Source organism: Phaenicophaeus curvirostris, unplaced genomic scaffold (assembly GCF_032191515.1).
Source record: "Phaenicophaeus curvirostris isolate KB17595 unplaced genomic scaffold, BPBGC_Pcur_1.0 scaffold_178, whole genome shotgun sequence".
In the NCBI taxonomy this organism is placed as follows: Eukaryota; Metazoa; Chordata; class Aves; order Cuculiformes; family Cuculidae; genus Phaenicophaeus; species Phaenicophaeus curvirostris.
Genome location: NW_027206798.1, coordinates 84,145 through 108,186, shown reverse-complemented (window position 1 = coordinate 108,186; position 24,042 = coordinate 84,145). Strand labels below are relative to the sequence as shown.

The following is a 24,042-nucleotide window of genomic DNA, read 5'->3' as shown; positions in this document are numbered from 1 at the left end:
AGTCCAAATCCTCCATTTTGTTTGGGAGCTTTGTTTTGTTATTGTTGTTTTAAAAGGATGAAAGTGGGCATACAGAAGAGATGGGGCCTTAGGTAACCTCATCTAGTGGGATATCCCTGCCCACAGCAGGGAGGGTTGGAACTAATGATCTTTAAGGTCCCTTCCAACCAAACTATACTACGATTCTATGATTACTCTGACTAAAGATGTTTAAAGGCAATTCAGTCTTAGCCTCTGAGTGACAAACTGAGTTAGCTAAAAGGGCACATTTCAGAGAACAATGTATTCTTTCATCAGCAACTGGATACATAGGCTTGCTACTCTACTTATTAGAAGGTTAGAAGTCACAAGCAGGAACATCCATGCTACATGTGGTCATTTGCTATGGTGACCTAAACCATCAACCAAAACTACTATTAAGTATTAACTAAAGACTCACCTGGAAGTGTCCAGACCCTTGAGCAGAAAATATTAAATAAATCATACTGCTCTCCCAAAAGGCTCTGTTTAGTTTTTGTTCACTACTTGAAGTAGCAGACCATATACCTTTCTGTTGAGAAATATCAATGTTTTGCAAGTTGCTACTTTTCATTATAAAGTACCGAACTGGCAGGTTTGATCTTGGTGAAGAAGGTTTGGAACCCTGGAAAAATTAAATTAAATTAAGCTACAATAAAATATGCCAGGCTTTAGTTCTAAACTTTTACATACAAGGAAACAGAAATCTTTTGACTGTACTCCTACCCTCCTCTAAATCCTACATGGAACACAGAACCTATCAGCTGGTACCATCAGAGTTGGTTTTGAAATGTATTTCACATCTATTTTACAGTTTGTAAGCACTTTCCAAAAAAATTCTTCATTCATAAAGGGTAGCAAACAAGTATAGCAGAACAGGCCTAAACAGTCTAGTGATTAACAATTTGAAGTCTGACACACCTTCAGATGACAAAAAATTAATATCTCTAGACTGTAGCCTGAAGCACACTACTCACATTTCCACCTCCAGGAAAAGTAAGTTTTTTCCCTTTTACATTAGCTGAATGTAAAAACAGAAATACTTAGGAGGAATTATTAAATCCCTCAATGAGTCTGCCTAGAGGAACAATGGGTTTTCCTCTCAGTGATCTGCTTAATATTACTGCAGTTTTCTATTCAAGTACGTAGGGACAATTATGCCAACAGCTGCATTAAAATATGTGCTTTGTTAAAATAACTAACATAAAAAAGCAAGCAGTCACAATTTGGCAGACAACACAAAACTTAGAGAATCGCTATCAATTAATGCTGTTACAGAAACAGAGGAGGGCAGAATCCAAAGGACTCAGAAGTGCATGTACTAATTTAGAAAAAAAAAAGGACTATCATAACAAGGACTCCCAGCCTAGATTTTAAGTTCAAGAAAGAAATAACAGCTGTTAAAAATTAAAACCTAAATTAAATTATTAATCTATCAATACAATAGCTGATAGTTGCTGAAAGAGATCAGCAAATTTATTTCTAAAATTCTATTAATTTTGAAGAGTGGGGTGATTTACAAGAACTCTACCTTTCCAGATACTGGAGAACAAGGACTGGCACAGGGGCTAGGATAGCTACTGCTGTCTGTAGACTTCACTGATGACTGATCTGATCTGTCAATTGAAGTTCGTTTGGAGAGGTTTTTTTCTTCATACTTCTTTGGCTGGTGAAGTGCAGGAGGTGCAGATTTCATGAAAACTCTAAAAAGTAAGGGAGATACACGACATACCAGGATTCTCCTAAGTGGTCACAGAACAATTTATATCTATGTATCAGCCTACTACAAGACTAAATATATTACAGTAATTCCAAAACCAGACTAAACACTAACTCAGAACGTACTGACCATCTGCTGGTTTTGAATGGTAAAGTTGAACTTCTACTGCTACTTCTTCCCAGCTATCACCACTCACGTACAATATTTCTGTCTCCAACAGTAGGCAAACATATGAAATACCTCTCAAAGAAATCACAACTACAGTGCAGCATAGGGCAGTATCAATTCTTTCAACTGTATTTCTATGGTTGCTTTCTTTTTACTACTAGCAGCAATTCAAGTAATGCTTTTACAGCTTTGTAAATGACAACCTACAGTCTCTAGAAGATCTCAAAAACTTACTTTTGGGCATTAGAGGAGTCAGAGAATTCAGTATCTGTGGAGCTGTTGGCTGGCCTCCCTGGCCTCCATGTAGATGGCAGAAGTTCTTCAGGAGACATAAGTCTTGGTCTCTGACCGATTCCTGAAGGCTGCTGCAAACCTGCAGCCTGTTCTTCCACACTTAAAAGAGCTACAATTGCTCTTAGAGCTCTTTCATCAACTTGAGACCATGGTTTAGCAGGAGCTCGCACACGACGCTGAAATAAGCTATGCCACGTCTGCCTCAGTTGCAACAGTAAAGCAGAAGCCTGTAATGAATTTCAATTCTGTTAAAGGCAAGACAGGTAATATGCCTTTCCTATCAGGCAGCATCTGGCATTCTAAAATTAACAGGGTCCAGACGGAAAAGCAGGGCTGAAATGCCAGCAATGGGGCGAAAACCCAATACTTAACCCAAGCTGCTCTCTTTGCGTTCCTTGGGTGCAAGATCATTTTTAGAACATTTTATTTCAATAAGCTCTGCACTAAACTTAAAATTACATTGTAAATCTACAGGAATTCTCATTTTTCACATTACATTTCTATTTAAAAGAAACCAAACAACTGTTAATGCCTTATGCCCTTCCTCTCAATTCACTCTGTGTTCACGCACTCTTTCTTCACACCTGAGGGAAAAGAATTAAGTGACATTTTTCTGAGGCATATTTCTGCTCAAACACAATGACTGAACTTAGACTACTAGAGTTGAATTCTCATGTTATCAGTAATGCTTCCCTTTTTAAAAAAATCTCACTTTTCAACACCTCTACAAGATGTTACTAGAGCAAATAAATCTGTTTCATAACCCAGAACCTACCCTACCTGCTACCACAGCCAGAGCTTCTCAATGACCTCAAGACTATCTTCAACACGAGTTGTTTTTTTTTCTTTTTTTCTAAAACTTGGCAGTAACTTCCTTTCAGCAATTCCAAGTTAAAGCACTTCATTTCAATCCAACTTTTGTCATCCTCTCAGAGAAGCAAATACCCAGTAAGCCATCACGACTGTTCACTCGACTACCGCTCAGATTTTTGACTAACCCAGCACAAGCTACGGTCCAATATGCGCTCAGAACAGTGCTATTGGGTCAAACTGAGATGATCAGATAAGCAGGACAGATGGTTAGAAAGAGCTGAAGGTTCATCATGCAGCCAATACCACCCGCAGCTTGCTGCCTCCTGCAGCCATTACCTGCAGCTTACCCAAAAAGCTTTTGAAGCAGGTCCAACAGTAGCTGGGCTGCTGAGACCTTCCTGGTGTGACAGAGGGGAAACCCACACCGTGACAGAGAAAGTAGCCGCCCTCCCCTCTCACTGCCAGCCTCTGCAGCTCCCTCTTGTTCTTGAGTTTGACCAGCAGGTCTTGACTCAGCCACGCTGCTCTCTTCCCCTTCCTGCCTCATTTCCTACATGTGGGGACTGAGTGCTCTTGTGCTTCATGGAAAGCATTCCTAAATATTTGCCAGCTCTGTTCCACTCCCTTGTCCCCGAGGATCATGTCCCAGGGGGTCCTACTGAGCAACTCTTCGAAGAGCTGGAAGTCTGCTTTCCTGAAATTTAGGGTCCTGATTGTGCTCCTCGCCTGTCCCCAGTGCTTGATCACTGCAGCCCAGGCTGCCTCCAATCCTAATGTCACTGATAAGTTCACTCATATTAGTCACCATGAGGTCCAGCGTTGCGTCCCCTGTGGTTGGGGGTCTCTTAGCTGGATTAAGAAATTATTTTCAATGCACCCCAGGAGTCTCCTGGACTGCCTACAGCTTGCTGTGCTACTTTTCCAGCATATGTCAGGGTAGTTGAAGTCCCCAAGCAGGACTTCAACCTGCAAGTGTAAAGCCTCCTGTAGCTGGAGGAAGAAGGCTTCATGAGTTGGCTCTCTCCATCAGGTGGCCTGTAGTATACACCAACCACAAGGCTCCTGTGTAAGAAAAGGTATTCATATAAGAAAAGACTTATATGACTGTGGCTGGCAGGCAGGCAGCAGGGCACGTCCTCTTCTCCAGACAAAAGAGCCCAGACCAGCCAGTGACCTTGGGGAACACAAATTCCCTGGCTGGACTGTCTTTTTTATAACTGAGCTGCAGAGGCATTATATGGGCTTGTTAACCAAACATTACACCCCACCTCTGCTCCCATTCTGTGCCAGCTCTGTCCTTGAGGTACCTGGGGCAGGCCAGGGAATCCTTGACAAGGAAACACATTCCTTTATGGGCAGGGCCCTGCATCTATCATATAAAGGCAATACAAGCCTCACAGCTCCACTGTACCCACCGTCTCCAGAAATACTCTTACAATGACCCAGTTAGTCTTCCAAAGGCAAAACCAACCATCATGGAATTATAAAATCACTAGGTTGGAAAGGACCCGCTGGATCATCGAGTCCAACCATTCCCATCAATCACTAAACCATATCCCTGAGCACTTCCCTGGGCAGCCTCTGCCAGTGCCACTCCTTGTAAATCCAGTTCTCCAGGCCCTTCACCAGCTTCGTTACTCTTCTCTGGACTCGCTCCAGAGCCTCAACATCCTTCTTATACCCAGTAAGCCATCATGACTGTTCACTCGACTACCGCTCAGATTTTTGACTAACCCAGCACAAGCTATGGTCCAATATGTGCTCGGAACAGTGCTATTGGGTCAAACTGTGTCACTTACACAGTGACGGAGAAAGAAGAAGGAGCCCTCCTCCTCTCACTGCCGGCTAGGTAAACTGGTTCTATTTTTCTGTTGGTCATAGGTGCATGAATTGAATTATAGGTTAAAAGTTACGAAACCTTATGACCTGAACGGTGAATAAATGAAATCATGCAATAGGCTAGTATGGGCAAAAGGGGATTGAGCCCCCATTTATATTTCTTAATGAGCTCAGGAAATAAAGGTTAAATGATAAGGTACATTGTCCTGTAGCTCTGAGAGACCCAAATGGACTGTGACAGCCATTCTTACAGAAAATTCTTGCTTACCCAAATGTTTCAGAAATCTTTCTAGAAGCTGCAACATAAACATCCTTCTACAAGAAACAAGCACAAGGTACTTACTTCACGGTCCAGTTTGACATGGAGCCATTCATTTAGCTCCAGTACTGCCAATTCAGCAGTTGTTTCGTCCTCATTCTCGCTATCACTGTTATCATTACAGAACACACCCTCTGAATAAAATATAAAAGGTACACGAATATTTCTATATTATTTCCACTTATATATAAAAGCCTGAATACTACTGTACTACCAGCGATAAAAGCCATTTTCCTTCTACATTTGATTTTACAAGGTGAACGCTTGTAAAAACCACTTTAATTTTCTGCAAGCATACCTCAGTGCAAATTCTTCGCTTCAGTTAGCGGAACTCAAGTATTCAAACCTTTGAGGGTCTTGCTATATAAGCACCTGTATTGATGTGATCCAACTCACTCATGTACCTTTATCAATATCAACAAGCCATTACCAAACTTATATCTAAAGCTGTTTGCAAAACCACACACTGCGCATATATATATATATATGTGTGTGTGTGTATGTATGTATATCTATATGCATATGGCAATGGAAACATTCCAAATCCAAACCCCACTGTACCTTGAACGAATGACGGCTCCTGCAAAGCATCACTTGCTAATCTAGCTGGTCCACAGAAGAGTGCTACAGTGATAGATGTTACCACAGAACAGCATCGGATACTTGCTACCCTGTGAGCTCTCATCATTTCATCATATACAAGCCAGTCTGTAGGGAGTGCCTGAATGGCTGCAGTTTGTCCGTTTGCTGGGGGAATCTGTGCAAGAGCAAATAAGACTAGGCTATTTAACCCTCTAGTTGCAATTCAAATAAACCTTAACATATTTTATATATGTAGAGATAAATATATATTTATGTAGTCAAATTAATACACACAAATTAAAAAAGCAAGACGTATTCACCCAGACTCAAATTATCCTACTATCCTGAAGCAAAATATTCTGCTTTAAAGGAAGGATCTTAAAAAAAAAAAAAAAAGAAAAGAGTAGTTTTAGAGCAGAACTATTATGAGTAGGGATTGTTATACAGAATCATGGAATCATGGAATCATCAAGTTTGGTAAAATACCTCTAAGATCATCCAGTCCAACTGTCAGACCGACACCACCATGCCTACTAAACCATGTTACCAAGTTGCACATCTATATGTTGTCTGAACACCTCCGAGGAAGGAGACTCCACCACTGCCCTGGGTAGACTGCTCCAATGCTCCACCTTCTTCTCAGAAAAGAAGTATTTCCTAATACCTACTATAAGACTCCCCTGGCACAACATGAACACATTCCCTCTCTTCCCCTCACTTGTTACTTCACAGAAGAGACCAACACCCACCTCACAACAACCTTCTTTCAGGCAGTTGCAGAAAGCCATAAGGTCTCCCCTCAGCCTTCCCTTCTCCAGGCCAAATACATCCAGTTCCCTCAGCTTATCCTCAACACTTTCCATCAGCTCCAGTGTCCTCCTTTGGACACACTCCAGCATCTGAACGTCCTTCTTGAACTGAGGTAATGCCTCACCACTGCTGAGCACAGGGGAATGATACCTTCCCTACTCCTGCTGGCCACACTATTTCTAATACAAGCCAGGATGCTGTTGGCCTTATTGGCCACCTGGGCACATTGCTGGCTTGTGTTTGTGTCCTTCTCTGCCAGGCAGCTTTCAAGCCAAATATCTTTAAAACAGTTTCATAACTGGGAGGAAAGGTTACCATTTTGTCTCATTCTGCCTAGAAGATGGACTAACTCAATTACCTTTTGATGAAATAATATTGGAAAAATGAACTGAATCAAATTATTTTATCAAGTGCCAGGAAAAATATTTTCTAAACACACAGTGATTAATGCAAATGCTACTATTAAAGTACTGACAACTATGAAGACACATTTCTGTAACATTTCATAGAGCGTAGTCCTCTTTTTTGTCAACTATAAATTCAAAGTGATTTTACCTTTTTATACTGAGGTTGACTAAGAACAGAGGTAGGATGGAATCGCACTTTCTTCGCCTTTGGTCCCGTTAAAATCATGCTTTCTCTGTCTACATGAACTAGATTGGGATACATCCCAGCCACTAAGGCAGCTTTAACTACAGCCCAGTTTTCAGAGTTAGTATTAACATATTTCATATCGGCTCCTCCTCTGGCTCCAACAAAACCTGATGAAAGAGGGCAAACGTGCTATATTTGCTTGTATTTAAGATCTACCTTTTTGCTTCTCAAAAGGAATTTGAAAAAAAAAAAAGTACATTTTTCACCACTGCCAACCATAACAGGATCAAGAAAAAATTATTATGCTTACAATCCTCCCTGATAAGGGGTTTTACACAAACATAGAACAGAATTACTTTTTAAAACACAAAAGCATTTCCTATGGAAATAATTTATTAGAACATGCTTTCAGTTATGTTAGCTGCTTCCTGGCCACACCTCACTACAATATCTGCACCATGCCCAGCATGAACATGTACCGGTCAATTGCAAATCAAAGAAGGAAAACGACATCAGTGAACACTATTGTTTTTACAGTTTGTATGCACTCATACTAGGTATACACTTGACTCCAAAACTACATTAATTTTTTTTCAAAGCTATTTACCTGAGGCTCTAAGCTGGCCAAGCAATTGTGTTCTCCTTCCTATGATGATTTCCATTGTGGCTTGACACAGGAAGTTCTTTTCACAAAAGGCTCTCTCCCAGCCATCACTGCGTGCTTTCTGCCATGCCTGGAAAGAATATTGTTTTTACATTTGCGTATTGATTTGACTAGCTAAAATTTAAAAATGCATCTTTTTTATTATATCAACAAAATGAAGGCAAAAACCATTCTGAAAGAAAGAAAATGTCCCAAACGAGACTTGTTTTTTTTTTGTTAAATACTAGATTCTCATTACCTATTCCCTAAGTTAATACAATGATTGGTATGTTAAGTTATTTTAAGATCATCATATTCAGTTATCAGTGTAACAGGATACGAAGTGGCATCTTGTTGCAACATTCAGAATTCAACCAGGTTTGAAAAAAACAAAGTATCTGACAAAAAGTGTTCACTCACAAATTTACAAGTCCAACATACAGGAAAGCCACTAGGTAAAAACAGTTTCTTATCCAGGGACAGAATTAGTCCAACTTGACTGGCACACCCAACTTGACTGGTACATCATTCACTTTGATAGGTGATCTATTGTGATTACTACTCTTTTCAAAGATGAAACAATACCTGGAAAGCCCTGAGAAGTGCCATATGGTCACTAAATGTTCCAGCAGCAAAACGTTTTCTACACAGCATGGATGCACGCTTTTGAGAGGCCAGCGCAGGTAGGATAAAAGGATCTCGATATGCAAGAGTGCAAGCAATGGTAAGAATGGGATTCAGGCACTTCAAAACAACAGCGCACAACACCATTTTACCAAGGTGCGGCTCTACTGGTAATTCTGTGAGATGATAACCAAGTTCAGTGAGATCTTCCCAAGGGTCCATGGCATCTATTGTCTATATTAAAAAAAAAATAAAATCAAAAAACAATGGGAAGGAGGAAAGGGGTGGGAAAGCTGACAAAATTCATTTACAAAAAAAACCCAGAAAGGATGTGAATACTGGGCTTGACTTGTTCCCAAACACTAAAAAAGCGAGTTACACTCTTAACAGTTTGAGATGAAACTTCTAAGCAGACTCTTCCCTTAAAAAAATACCACATTCACACACAAAATGAAAACAGACAACTCAAAGCATCCTCCAGTAACTACACAACAGTCTCAGCACAAAGAAAGCTCAGTAAGCTATGTCACTACACCACAAATACAGAATCAAATACAATTCCCATCTAAACCTGTTCCTCTGCTGACCTTAAGCATTTGCACCGCATTTCTCACAGTTAAAGCTGGTGGAGGATCAGGAGCTTTCATAAGAAAGTCAATAATTGGACAATTAATCGGAGCCAGAAGTTTTGTGTGCAAACAAAGCTCCTGCAAGTTAAAAAAAAAAAAAAAAAAGACTGTTGAGACTAGGGGGAGAAAAAAAATCAAACTAAACACTTTTTTGGTGTAAATAGTTCAGATGATATTTTTTAAAAAGTAAACGCTCACCTGCAGTGGCATTCTTAGTAGTTCTGGAGTCTGAAATTCTAACATATTCTGAAATCGGAGCCTGCTGAAGAGACGAAAACAGATTCCAGGCTGACAGCGCCCAGCCCTTGAAAATAAAATATGGAAGTTGCTTAAAATTAGAGTTTCTTCTTAAAAAAAAAAATAACCCAACAACACATACACACAAACTTAGAAAAGAAGCGCATAAGCAGGTCTAAGGAAAAGGTAATTTTGTTGTAAAGTTTAAGTCTCACAGACAATGTGAGACTTTTACAGTACATAGATTACTTTTGATAGCATGAAAATCTTATTGTCATTTTACCCCAACAGTTAAAGGTCTGGAGAAACAAAAATAAGGCCTATCTAAAAATAAAGTGATGTGGGGTTTTCTGCTAACCTAAGACGAATCCAAACCTGAACTGTCCTTTGCTGTAAGGAATATAAGTCAAACTTCCTCGCTTCCACTTCACATCCCCCAGACACTCGGAAGTAAGAGGTAGAATGAAGACCAAACAGCTTGAGTGAGAGGACAGAGACAGCAAACGCTCACATTCACACTCAAATTCTTGCAGGTTAAGGCCAATATCATATTACCAAACACAGACATTTGTTGCTATACATCCTCTTAGCCCTCACCCAATGTTAGGAAGAATATGATTCCTCTTATTAAGTCATGAATGGTTTGGAGAAGGTGTAAAAGGAATCACTGCTCAACGTCTCCTCTAAGATCAGGATGAAGATGAACTGATTAAAAACTAGCAATTGGCAGCCCTTTGGTCACAGAGAAGTTGTGAAATCCCTTATTGGACACTGTGGTTGCTGGTGCCCACATGGGAGAAAGAGAAGGGGAACAAATTGATGGGGGGAAAACAATCTAGACCTAAGGTAAGCTTTGAGAAATTCCCCAGTGCCACTTTTTATACAGCTTGGGAAATTTCTCCAAGAAAATACATGTTGACCCTTACTCTTCTGCAGAGAATTCGCGTTGGCCATGATCCACCATAATATTGGACTGGGCTAGTAGCATTACCCAGTACGGCTGCTACTACCCTGGTTACATTATCCTTAACATACAAGACAGCAGATATCTGCAAAATGAAATCCCGTATGAAGCGTTTCTTACCTGCCTTTCCTCTGGATAGCACTGGCTTTAGAAATCCACACCGTTTTTAGCATTGTAACACAACTCAGTGCATCAAAAGACTTCTATAAAAGCAAAGCAAGGAACATAAAAACATCTCTGAATAGTGTACAGGAAATAGGAGCTACTAGTGTTTTAGACAATCAACAGAATCTCTCTAAAAAAAATAAGCACGAGCCGCTTCTGGCACAAAGGTGTGTTGTAAGGTACTTCATTTCAAGTGAATTCATACTGCCCCCATCACAGTTTACTTGTGCTACATATTTTCCTAAATTAAAAGTTTTCTAGGCAATAGGTAATTGGAAGTCAATAAAAGACATGGATTGCGTTATGTGGTATCACAAACCAAGCAAAAATATGTTATTACATTGAATAACGTTTTCCTCTTTGTCTCGCTTAGAAATTACATCCTTATTTTCCCACGTTTGATGCAAAATTACAACAAAAGCTGTATTACCATGAGAACTTCAGAAATTTGATATGCATATCTCCTGTGATCTAGTCATAGTCTAGATCTTAAACTGCCTTAAGTTATCTCACTTTACTGGAACAAGTAATTAGGGAATGGATATTCAACACATCAAAAACAACGCTTAAGCACTTAATTGATGAGCCTTCAGCTAGACACGATAGTTGGACAAAGGAAACTCCCAGTGTTCTCCAATTCTCAGGAAAATGGCAGTCTAAACTCATGGAATTGTGTCAAAAATCAAACAGAAATACTACATTAAAAGAAAAAAAAAAATCACCGAAGTTGTGGATACATAACTATATCAACCTGCCATAGCTTTTACAGGGTTTTTCAACAGCTAGATATTACCACTAATTGTCATAAAACTAATGGATGTCAAACCTCTCGGTGAGCTTTGTTGCTTGACACGCACTAGCTCAGCCTACTTAAAAAACAGGTCTCCAAAATTTACGTATTATGTATTTTAAAATAACACCAAGAAGTTTACATCCCAAAGAAAGTTTAAGACAATAGTACCTCTTTCATCTTGCCCGAGTCAATAACAAATACAACATCATTGACTGTTATGCTGGTTTCTGCAATATTAGTAGAAAGAATCTGCAATTAAAGAAAAGAAACCAAACACTGTGGTAAGTATAAAAGCAAAGACAAAATAGGTCAAGACAAAATCTGATGAAGTCCCCTGGTACTTACTATTTTGCGGATGCCAGAAGGTGGACTTTGAAGGACCCTCTTCTGATCCAAGGTCTGCAAATCTGAATGAAGCATGAAAACTTGGTATCTAATGCAAAACAAAGAGCGCATTTTTAAGGATCTTTAAAAGAAACAATAGAGACTCAAGAAAACCACAGAAACTAGAGGCTTTACCTGTAAGCATCATCAGCAAATCTCTTGTCATCAAAAAGAATACGGTCTCTCAGGCTAACTATCTCATCATATCCAGGAAGAAATATTAAAATCGCTCCTAAAAGAGAAGTTAGTTTGCACAGTTAAATAGAAAATTCACTTCAAATATATTACAGTACTGCATATATTAGCACTCCAAAGGTTTAACCTAATAGGTATTACTGAAAAAAAAGCACAATTCCTCAGAAGCCAAATCCACAGTAACTTATTGGGAGTATGTGTATACACCTACCGGCACCACAACCGTGACAGATGTTATAAAGTATGTGCATAATCAGGTCCAGATCCACTTTTTCACCATCAAAACTGTGATGATAAGCTTTCAATAGTTCTCTGTCCTCTGCACTAAGGTCACTACCACTTTTTTGTACCAGGGAACTTTCATCCATATTTCCAGATTCCACTGAAGCACTAGAACACACAAATACACAAGCCAGAGTCAAGATTGTTTGCTTCAGCTTTGCATTCAGCCATCAACTCAGATTCAGATGAAGACCAGCCAGACTAGTTCTCTTGAATCTAGAAGTGCAGTGGAACAGCCTCGCCACAACAGGATTACTGTTTACCGATTTAAGTATTAACCCAGCAAAACATGTAACTTCCAATTTGCAGCATTAACTCTACTTATAACACAACCACAAGCACATGTGTCAGAACTCAAAGTATAGATACCATTTCTTTATCTGTTAAAGGAAAAATTTTAAAATAAATGTATTTTCCAAAAACTTCCATACCGCAACAGTTAAGCAGGTACTACATTAACAAAAACTACACTAAGAGGAACTATAATAATGTAGGTCTCTACAAAACTGTAAGTAAACTATGATAACCAAGTTATAAAAAATAAATTCTTGGATGACCTACTGACACGTTACTCACATAGTTTCTTTAATATGAGTATCATGTATCAACAATATACAGACAAAAACACACAGCAGACTTCCTTCCAAAATAAGTATCTGAAATTAAAATGGTACAGGGTATAGAATTTGCATATTTAAGTTACTATAATCACAACCTGCCTAGATATATAATTGTGATAGTAATGTCCATACTAAGATGATAAACCCTCAGAATACAAAAGAAATGGGGCACAACAACCCTATGCAGTGCTACAGACTAGAAAAACTGCCTGGAGAAGAACCTGAGGGTGTTGATCAACAGCCATCTTAACATGAGCCAGCAGTGGCCCAGGTGGCCAAGAAGGCCAATGGCATCTTGGCTTGCACCAGAAACGGCGTGGCCAGCAGGTCCAGGGAGGTTATTCTCCCTCTGGTCTCGGCACTGGTGAGACTGCTCCTTGAATCCTGTGTTCAGTTCTGGGCCCCTCACCACAAGGATGTTGAGGCTCTGGAGCGAGTCCGGAGAAGAGCGACGAAGCTGGTGAGGAGTCTGGAGAACAAGCCTTACAAGGAGCGTCTGAGGGAATTGGGGTTGTTTAGCCTGGAGAAGAGGCTGAGGGGAGACCTCATTGCTCTCTACAACTACCTAAAAGGAGGTTGTAGAGAGATGGGAGCTGGCCTCTTCTCCCAAGTGAGAGGTGACAAGACAAGATGGAATGGCCTCAAGCTCCACCAGGGGAGGTTCAGGTAAGACATCAGAAAAATACTTTTCACGGAAAGGGCCACTAGGCACTGGAACAGGCTGCCCAGGGGGGTGTTTAAATGTGGTATGGATGAGGTGCTCAGAGGCATGGTTTAGTGGTTTATAGGAATGGTTGGACTCAATGATCCTGGAGGTCTTTTCCAACCTAGTGATTCTGTGAAACCCTACACAACTAGAACCATAATTAACCTACAAGCAAATAATTACTGTGATACTGAATACAACATTTTTTTTTTATATAACTATGTTTTCAAAATATTCCTATTCTCAAATAATTCTTGCTATTTAGGCCAGATGTTAGAGTATAAAAAGCTAAAACCTGTTCTGATTAAAAGAAGACAAAACATACACTTCCCTTCACCGTGCTACACTATCGCTTCTGCAAAGTAGTTATAGCTTACCCGTAGGACTCCAACAGGTCAACAACCTCCATCTGTTCGAAGTGCTTCGCCCAGTCCAAAGCCATCCTGAAAGAGTTGCATAGAAATCTTTAATTTCTCACTTCAAAAGATAGATATGAATGGCACATTACACGAGGAGACAACTGACACCACACTTTACTATTAATTTCTGCATGATTTTTAATCAACACTGTTACTGCTGGATCAGCAGCTTCCTCCTTTGACGTGCATAAACAGGTGTGATAGCAATATAATTTTGAGATAACTGCAATTCTTTGTCAAAGAAGAATCTCAGTTTTACAAAGAAGTATATGCAAGCCTATAGAAGGAAATGAGGACAAAGAATATGCCATTCCTTCAAAACCCACACACCAACACGCAGAGATAAACAAACCATGCCTTTTTGTAGTACCCTTTACTAGCTCCTTTAAATCATCCCGAGAAGACACACACCAAACATTTTTCTCCAAACTCTGTGAAAATATTTGGCTTTTCGATGTCTTACAGAAGTTGCCTTCCCCATAATGCAGTTCATTCTGCTCTCCTTCTAAACTGCAATCCTTCCCAAGTTTGTCAAGTGATAGTACCAAACACCGGACTCCTGGAATCATAATACTTGTCTTCCTATATTAAAATTATTTACTGTATTTCCCTGTTTATATAAAGACAAAATTCACAGCCACAGAAATCTGATGTTTACAGATTCACAAATATTTCCACAATACAGAATCATAAAATGGTTTGAGTTGGAAAGGACATTAAAGACCACCTAATTTCAGCCTCTCTGCTATGGGTAGGGACACCTCCCACTAGGCCAGGCTGCTCAAGGCTCCACCCAACCTGGCCTGGAACAGCTCCAGGGAGGGGGCACAAATTCCCTGGGCAACATGTTCCAGTGCCTCACCACCCTCACTGTGAAAAAAAATTTCCTCATTATGTCTAGTCTAAATCTGCCCCCCTCCAGTTTATACCCATTGCCCCTAGTCCTATTACTACAAGCTCTCGTAAACAGACCCTCCACATCTTTCTTGTAGACTTCTTCCAGGTACTGGAAGGTCGCTGTAAGTCCTCCTCAGAGCCTTCTCTTCTCCAGGTTGAACAACCCCAACTCCCTCAGCCTGTCCTCATAGCAGAAATGCATCAGCCCTCTGATCATCTTTGCAGCCCTCCTCTGGACCCGTTCCAACAGCTCCATATCCTTCTTATGTTGAGGATTCCAGAACTGGACACAATACTCCAGGTGAGGTCTCGCAAGAGTGAAACAGAGGGGCAAAATCACCCCCCTTGATCCACTGGCCACGATGCTTTGATGCAGCCCAGAATACGGTTGGCCTCCTGGGCTGCCAGCACACATTGCTGGCTTTTGTCGAGCTTCTCACCAATCAGCACCCCCAAGTCCTTCTCTGCAGGGCTGCTCTCACATCACATCATCTCCCGTCCCATACTAAAATCAGGGATTGCCCCGACCCTGGTGTAGGACCTTGCAATGTCCTTGTTGAATCTCATGATGTTCTCACAGCCCCACTTCTCCAGCCTGTCCAGGTCCCTCTGGATGACATCTTGTCCATCTGGTATGGCAACTGCACCACTCAGCTTGGTGTCATCTGCAAAACTGCTGAAAGTGCACTCAACCTCGCTGACAATATCATTGATGAAGATATTAAACAGCACTGGTGCCAGTATAGACCCCTAAGGGACACCACTTGTCACAGATCTCTACCTGGACTTCACACCATCAACCACTACTCTCTGAGTACGACCACGCAAACAGCTTCTTATCCACTGAACCGTCCATCTATCAAATCCATACCTCCCCAATTTAGAGTAAAGGACTTCTGGCTGCCATGACTTTTCAAGTACCATGGAGAGCAGCTTGGCAACCACATCAGCCAATTCCCTCAGGACTCTGGCATGCATCTCATCAAATCCCATAGACTTAAATATGTTTGGGTTCCTCAAGTGGTCACAAACCTGATCCTCCACTACAGTGGGAAGGATTTTACCTCCCTGGTCCCCATCTTGATGTACCTCAGCCTTCTCCTCGCCTGTTGACACACACTCACTATTTTCAAGCATCAGTGGGGGTACATTATTTTTAACCTTCCTCTTCTGACTGATGTACCTGTAGAAGCCCTTCTTGTTAGTCTTCACTTCCCTTGCCAACTTCAGCTCCAGCTGCGCCTTGGTCTTCCTGACCCCATCCCTACACAACCACACAGTGTCCCTATACTCTTCCCAATACTTACATATATATATCACATCAAAGATCTTTGCACCTGTAATGTCATATTTTTAATTCCTGTATAGGTCACTCTCTTAAAATAAAAACCACAAAACATTTTAGGTCTAATTCAATCAATCTAGTGAGAAAGATGCCAGTTTTTCTTCCAAACAGTGTGTTAAATCAAACACATTGAAATCAAGAGTATATATTCCGTATTAGACACCATTTAAATAAGAATTCAATTTATATTTTACAGAAAGCAATGTGATAATTGGAAGTTAGAAATTGTTTAGAACTGTAAAAACCTATTAGTGTTTACAGTAGTCTGATAAGTTAGCAAATTAGTTTAGATGTTATAGAAATTTCCTTCTCACTTGTATATCGACAAATACATCTTTCAGTTTATCTATTTGTTTTTACCAGCCATTGGATGATTTGCAGTGGATATCTGCTCCCATACTGATTAGTTGTTCTACTTGACTCAAAAAGCCTCTCCCTGAAGCAATCATTAGCGCAGTTGCGCTGGTTTCACTGTGCCTATAATCAACTGAGAAGTACAAAAAAAAAGTCAGCAAAACAAATACAAATGTTACTTTTTCATCTAAATGTAGGATATGACTTCCAAAACAAAGCCCAGAGAGAATTTGTTTACTCATTTCATCCCACCAGTCAGTTCATGTGAATTTAACACTATTTTAGAAATGTCTTAGAACATCTGTCAATACTTCAAAACAAGTACAACAACAAATTACTGCAAAACTTAATTCTGCTAACCCTATTCATTTTTTCAATAGGCAGAACTCAAAGGTAACAACGTTTGAAATTGGAGATGAAGTACTACAGAAATTCAAGACATTTTGCAGTTGTTTTCCTCATCTTACTGCATAACAGAAACTTACCACTGATGTTTTCAGTTAAGATGAGATGGAACACCTGAGCAAAGGAATCAACATCTTGATGCAACCAGATGTCAGAAAGACAGGAATCCATTTCTTTTATTAACCATGGCTCAAGGCAATTCACATCTTTTTCAGTCTGAAGAGAAAATAAAGTATTGAAAGATTAATCTCTTCTCAAGGGTTGTCCTTATTCTTGTATAAGAGAGACAAAGAATTTGAACAGTTTTTGAAGTAACAACTAGAAATACAGCATTCAGATGACAAGCATTTATGGTTTCATATGCAAGTACTTTAAACAATGTCAATCTGGTCATTTGCACAAAAGTTATGCACGACCATCACAACTGGAAAGCACACTTCAGCTAGAGTAGTTCATGTTAATAAAAAAAAAATTAAAAAATATCTTTTAAAATATGTTAATATCCTTCTAAAAACTCTACAGGAGTTATATCTTTAGAAAACACTTTTAAACAGGTAGTAATAACATAACATAGAAAGCAGATTTAATAAACTTTTTCAAATAAAGGAGAAACTTACCAGCTGATTAAATACAGGGTCACCACCGTCACTGAAGAGATTATTCTCTTCATTTGCACTTCGGACAGATCTTTGCCTCCGAGATCCTGGTTTGCTCTTATGTTCTTGAGTAGAACACCACTCAGTAAGAGTGCTTTGCTGTTTTTCTTCTAGGATGCATAAAGTATTTCCAAAAAGAGTTTTACATCTGTCCTAATTATCCATTGTTTCCAGTTACAAGAAATAGTTATACCATTCAAGCTCTTTTATTTATCTATAATGCTGTTACCAACCCATATAAATTCCATGATTAAGGGCATCCAAAGTGCACCACTGTAAACAATTGCTATAAGAATAAGGTAAAAAAATATCATTTAGGTGGTTAACCCCCCAGTCTCTCCAATATTCCAACTTACTGCATTCCAATGAGCTTCCTAAGCAATTCTCAGTCCAGATATTTCTCCGAAAGTAAAATACCAAATAAGAAGTGATATAGCTCCCGTATGTAACAACTAGGTTTTCTATACAAGCAGAAGCAACAGTAGATAACAGCAGTGCCTTAACTGAACTCTTTTATCCACAATGACCAGAACTGAGCAATGCAATAAACATAGACGTAGGACCATATATTATTGCACTGGTTATTGATTATTGTTGGCTTGTTTGGTCATACCCTCTGTGATCATTACTTTCCATTGCCAGGAGTACTGTGTCCAGCACTGGAATCCCCTGCATAAGGGGGACATGGAACCATATGAATGGGTCTAGAGCAGGGCCATGAAGATCATCAGAGGGCTGGAGCTCCTCTGCTATGAGGACAGGATGAGAGAGTTAGGCTTGTTCAGCCTGGAGAAGAGAAGGCTCTGGAGAGACCTTACATCAGCCTTCTGGTACCTGAAGGGAATCTACAAGAGAGCTGGGGAGGGATTGCAGTGATAAGGACATGGGGGATGGCTTTAAATTAGAAGGGAGAAGATTTAGACTAGATATGAGGAAGAAATTCTTCACAATGAAGGGGATGAGACCCTGGAACAGGCTGCACAGGGAAGTTGTCGATGCTGCCTTCCTCAAAGGGTTCAAGGCCACGTTGGATGGAGCCTTGAGCAGTGTAGTCTGGTGGGAGGTGTCCTTGGCCCATGACAAGGGCGTGGGACCTGGTTGGGCTTTAAGGTCCCATCCAACCCAAGCCATTTTATGATTCGATAGCATTGAATACACATACGCCTGAAGAATGCAGTGGAAGTGTTCTGTACAAAATGTACAAAATCGTGCCCTCTAACAGCTACACTCCAATTTTCATCCAAAAGTCAGCACGTAGTATTTTCTGCTTCTATAGTTTTCATGTGGCAAAATCCCCCATAAATATGCAATACTACTCAATAATAATTACAAAAAATACATCATTTATCAACTGAAAGCAAACATACAACCATAAAAAGAAATTTCTTTGAAGTTATATAGAATCACCAGGTTGGAAAAGATCCATCAGATCATCAAGTCCAACAATTCCTATCAAATACTAAACCATGCCCTCAGCACCTCGTCCACTTGTCCCTTAAACACCTCCAGGGAAGGTGAATCAACCACCTCCCTGGGCAGCCTCTGCCAGTGCCCAATGACCCTTTCTGTGAAAAAGTTTTTCCTAATGTCCAGCCTAAACCTCTCACGGCAGAGCTTGAGGCCATTCCCTCTCATTCTGTCCCCTGTCACTTGGGAGAAGAGGCCAGCTCCCTCCTCTCTACAACCTCCTTTCAGGTAGTTGGAGAGAGCAATGAGGTCTCCCCTCAGCCTCCTCTTCTCCAGGCTAAACAACCCCAGCTCCCTCAGCCGTTCCTCATAAGACCTGTTCTCCAGCCCCTTCACCAGCTTTGCTGCTCTTCTCTGGACTCGCTCCAGAGCCTCAACATCCTTCTTGTGGTGAGGGGCCCAGAACTGAACACAGGATTCGAGGAGTGGTCTCACCAGTGTAGAGTACAGAGGGAGTATAACCTCCCTGGACCTGCTGGCCACGCCATTTCTGATACAAGCCAAGATGTCACTGGTCAGATCCCTTTGGAGAACCTCAGCAGATCGACACTTCCACCCAGCTTAATGTTATCCACAAACTTGCTAAGGGTGCACTCGATGCCTTCATCCAGGTCATTGATAAAGACATTGAACAGGGCTGGACCCAGCACTGAGCCCTAGGGAACCCCACTTGTAACTGGCCTCCAGCTGGAGTTAACTCCATTTCCCACCACTCTCTGGGCCCGGCCAGCCAACCAGTTTTCCACCTAGGAGCGTGTGCACCTGTCCAGGCCAGAGGCTGACAGTTTCTCAAGCAGAACGCTGTGAGAAACTCTGTCAAAGGCTTTACTGAAGTCCAGGAACATACATCCACAGCCTTTCCCTCATCCAGTAGCTGAGTCACTTTATCACAGAGGGCGATCAGGTTAGTTTGGCAAGACCTGCCTTTTGTGAACCTATGTTGACTGGGCCTGATCACCCAGTTCTCTTGCATGTGCTTCATGATAGCACTCAAGATCACCTGCTCCATGACTTTCCCTGGCACTGAGGTCAGACTGACAGGCCTGTAGTTCCCTGGGTCCTCCCTGCGACCCTTCTTGTAGATGGGCACAACATCAGCCAGCCTCCAGTCCAGTGGGACTTCCCCAGTCTTCCAGGACTGTTGGAAGATGATGGAAAGGGGTTTGACCAGCACATCCACCAGCTCCCTCAACACCCTTGGGTGGATTCCATCTGGCCCCATAGACTTGTGGGTGTCTAGTTGGGCAAGCAAGGCTCCGACCACCTCCTCTTGGATCATGGGAGCCTCATTTTGCTCCTCTAGCTCCTGGGTTTGTACACAGACAGAACAACTTTCTTTACAATTAAAGACTGAGGCAAAGAAGGCATTAAGTACCTCAGCCTTTTCCTCATCCCCTGTCACTGTTGTTCCTTCTGCGTCCAATAGGGACTGTATGGTCTCCCTAGTCCTCCTTTTATTGTTAATATATTTATAGAAAGATTTTTTGTTATCTTTCACAGACTTTGCCAATCTGATTTCTAGTTGGGCCTTGGCCCTTCTGATTTTTTCATGATCTCACTTCCCTCTTGTAGTCCACCCAAGATGCCTGTCCCTTCTTCCAAAGCTCAGACATTTCTCTTCTTTTTGATATCTCTCAAAATCTCCCTGCTCAACCAAGCTGGTTTTTTCCCCCCCACCAGCTCTTTTTCTGGAACATGGGGATGGCTTTCTCCTGAGCTGCTAGGATTTCCTTTTTGAATAGCTCCCAGCCCTTGTGGGCTCCCTTGCCCTTAAGTACTGTCTCCCATGGGACTTTGCCAACCAGCCTTCTGAACAGTCCAAAATCTGTCCTCTGGAAGTTTAATGCAACTGTTCTGCTAACCTCCCTCTTCACCCCACCTAGAACTGAAAACCCTGTCATCTCGTGATTGCTTCGTCCCATAATCTATTGCAATAATGTAAACACTGAGATCTAAAAGATACTTGCTGTCTTCTAATCACACCTCATTTCATATTCTGACTTTGGAATTTTAACAGAGAATCATCCCATGTAGCTGTTCAATCTATCAGTCAATGAGACTCATTTCCAACCCTAACAATTAAGAGGAATTAAGAAGAAGAATTAAGAGGTCCACAAACCTTGCTGCTTCTCTTTTTGGTACTTTAGCATCTCTTTGTTTGTATACCCAGTGCTTCGTAAAATATCCTCCAAAAACATCTCCTTAACTTCAAAAGGTCTTCCTTGTACTGAAAGTAAAAGTAGTTCATAAAGTGTTAGATATTCCCTAGCTTCATTTATGATCCGAATTTTAAAAAAGGGTTTTGCAGATACAAAAAGTGAATTATACATTCTTAGGGCCTGATTTAAGGAATTATTCTTTTCCTTGAAAAGAACTGTAGAAGTATCTTCAGTGGAGTTCATTTTGTTAAGATTACCGGGCCACAAAACAAAACAAATTTCAAAAGGGGAATGTCAGCTGGGCACCTTGTTTCCCATTAACCTCTTCAATTCTTTAAGTGTTACACCAAGAGATGCTCTGAAGATTGACAGTTATAAATGGCAATTTTATCAAAATGAGAAAAAAAAAAGACTCATTTTTGTTTATGTTTACAAAAGAACAGTTAATTGTGTAAGACACCTGGATTAAAAATTATAACCGCAATTAATACAGTTTTAGTGCACGATCCCACAAGCAGACCATCACCTTTATATTAAACCACTTTATCTCCTTAGAAAAACTTCACTCAATTTCCTCAATCGCTTCAGCCCAATTTGGCTCTTTTTTACGGAGTACTTCCTGACAAATAAGACAATCCAACGGTCCTTATTTCCTAACAATCTACCCTGATTTCTGTTTCAATATCACTGTCTCCTAGACCTTACTTACAAGGCATTAAAGGATTCTCTCTCACAGGAAGAATTAAAATCTCTAGATTTTAATTTCTCATACCTTAGCAGACGTTTACCATACCTTAGTTTAAATCACTTAGGGCTTTTCTCTTGTTCAGAAATAACAAGCTACAGCTCACATACTTTTAGAAGGTATTACAAAGTCTTCCAGCATTGATCACAAAGTGTGTGCTACAGGAACGCACAACCACAAACTGGTGGTTTCTGTGCTAAGGATTTTGTCAGCTATATTATTGAAGGAGGATCAAATCTTTCTCATGACATTAACAGAGAAAGCCTGCAAACCCTCTTCTTTTATTTCCTAAATTCTCAAAATTGGAAAAAGCAAAGGGTTTTTTTCAACTGTAACTCATCTGTTTTGCAGACTAAAGTAAGTGATAGCAGTGCAGCCACTCAGGTTAACCAGAGAAAAAGATTGTCATCAGGATTTCCTGAATAAGCATACTGATCTAAATGAACAGGAAAGCCACAAGGAGAGTCTTGTGGAAAGCCATAAAATAATTAGAACTGAGGTTTCCTTCTCCAAAAATAAGTCTAAATCACTGAAATAGCGTAATTTCCGGATTCCTGCCTCCAACAAGTTGCAAGCCTTATTTTACTAGGTACAAATTGAGAATTGACAATTAAATATTTCTATCTATAACGACACAGTTTTTTTTTTCAGGAACATTCAAAAAATTAAACCGATGATTTGTAGATAAGATTCTCAGTTAAGTGATTCTACTCATATCCTGGGACTGTTGAGCTTCTTAAAAAAAAAGGCTGACATGCAGAAAGCCTACTATGTTGGTTTGAAAATACAAGGTTTCTCTTGAAACACTCCTACTGAGAACAAGTTGTACTTAGACATTGTTGCTGAAAAAGGAAGATCTAGAGGTGCCACAGGAGGTCACCCATGTGCAAAATTTGCAAGCCAGAAGGGTGAAGAGAAAGAAATACAAAGCATCTTCCACACGTTTTACCTCTACTAAAGATGAGTCAAATGAAATAAAAACAGCAGTAACGATAACTTTTCCTTGCATTTGAATGTCATCTAACTGCAGATTACAAAGTCCAAATCAAAATTAACAGAAATTGCCATGGTTTTTCTCAGTGTTTACCTAGACTATTAGCTAATTTATTTAAAATAAAGAATCATATGATTAAAATATGAAAACCCAATTTACCTAAGACTGTACTTCTGCAGTGACCAGCTGCAGTTATCTGTGTTTTATCCACTAACCAGCAGCAATCTCTGAGAGACCTGAAGAACTGGAATTCACAGGAACGAATTAAAATCGATCACACTGTTGCAGATCCTAGGGTCTACACTATCATGTAGACCAGCACTTTAAGAACCTTTTCCTGTTTCCTGAATTAATCAGAGCCAGGGCCAGGACATCCCTGCACTTACAGAACTTCCTGCGATAAAAACTCTCAGATCTATGCAAATAGCTAAAAAACCCACAAAATTAACAAACTAAGAGCAAGCATTGCTGTAACTCTTAGTGTATTTATCATGTTCCATTACTCAGCACGGTTTGCTATTGTTTAACCTATAAATGCTACGGCAGGTATACCTAGACTTAAGATTTTACACGAATACTTACTGCGCATTATTGGGCAACTTCCAAAATATCTAACAAAGAGATCTGCATCCAGAGCAGCACTAGAAATAATTAGTTTTAAATTATCCTGTTTCTGCAACACATCTCTCAGTTTTATTAACAAGAAGTCACTGAACCTATCCCTCTCATGTACTTCATCCTGTAACAAACGGGGTGGGGGAGAGGGAACAAACAACAGATAAACATCATGGACTCAAGATTGTAACTTTCCACAAATATGAAACTGAAAGATATAATTTGCTAGTACATTGAAGACACATAGAAATGTGTTCACCTAATTTAAGACAGGATTTTTTTTTAAATATTCAAAAGTAACAAATATTTCAAAAAGTTTAATAAAGCTATCTCAGAAAAACATATATCAAGAAATTTTATACACTGCTCTGTCAAGATGCTAACCACATACAGCTTGATTTCAGAGGTTAAAGCGAACTGAAACTTTTTAATTCTTATATTTGAATTAATTTTCAAGATAATGACAAACTGCCAATTCTACAAATATATTAATATATTCTCACTTCACAATTGACGAATGTTTAAAGAAATGTATGATAACACACAATGAAAAAAGTTAGATTGCTTAGATCCTTTAAGTCACACAA

The 24,042-nt window shown here is 40.1% G+C and overlaps 1 protein-coding gene across 2 annotated transcripts in view; it reads right to left on the bottom strand.

Moving 5' to 3' along the window:
* Positions 1 to 24,042, bottom strand: part of LOC138734740 (3'-5' RNA helicase YTHDC2-like) — a 34,507-nt gene that overhangs the window by 3,480 nt on the left and 6,985 nt on the right. The window contains exons 7-27 of one of the 2 annotated variants that reach the window (XM_069882546.1): positions 23,423 to 23,579; positions 21,062 to 21,169; positions 17,437 to 17,585; positions 16,900 to 17,035; positions 16,421 to 16,547; positions 13,777 to 13,842; positions 12,003 to 12,181; positions 11,732 to 11,828; positions 11,558 to 11,645; positions 11,381 to 11,461; positions 10,375 to 10,457; positions 9,252 to 9,357; positions 9,012 to 9,131; positions 8,386 to 8,658; positions 7,765 to 7,891; positions 7,119 to 7,324; positions 5,733 to 5,928; positions 5,196 to 5,305; positions 2,141 to 2,427; positions 1,550 to 1,721; positions 440 to 643 (exon numbers count right to left, since the gene is read on the bottom strand). In XM_069882546.1, coding sequence (XP_069738647.1) covers positions 440 to 643; positions 1,550 to 1,721; positions 2,141 to 2,427; positions 5,196 to 5,305; positions 5,733 to 5,928; positions 7,119 to 7,324; positions 7,765 to 7,891; positions 8,386 to 8,658; positions 9,012 to 9,131; positions 9,252 to 9,357; positions 10,375 to 10,457; positions 11,381 to 11,461; positions 11,558 to 11,645; positions 11,732 to 11,828; positions 12,003 to 12,181; positions 13,777 to 13,842; positions 16,421 to 16,547; positions 16,900 to 17,035; positions 17,437 to 17,585; positions 21,062 to 21,169; positions 23,423 to 23,579 — 3,072 coding nt within the window. The remainder of the gene's footprint in view (positions 1 to 439; positions 644 to 1,549; positions 1,722 to 2,140; positions 2,428 to 5,195; positions 5,306 to 5,732; positions 5,929 to 7,118; positions 7,325 to 7,764; positions 7,892 to 8,385; positions 8,659 to 9,011; positions 9,132 to 9,251; positions 9,358 to 10,374; positions 10,458 to 11,380; positions 11,462 to 11,557; positions 11,646 to 11,731; positions 11,829 to 12,002; positions 12,182 to 13,776; positions 13,843 to 16,420; positions 16,548 to 16,899; positions 17,036 to 17,436; positions 17,586 to 21,061; positions 21,170 to 23,422; positions 23,580 to 24,042) is intronic. The other variant, XM_069882547.1, reaches the window with a different exon arrangement.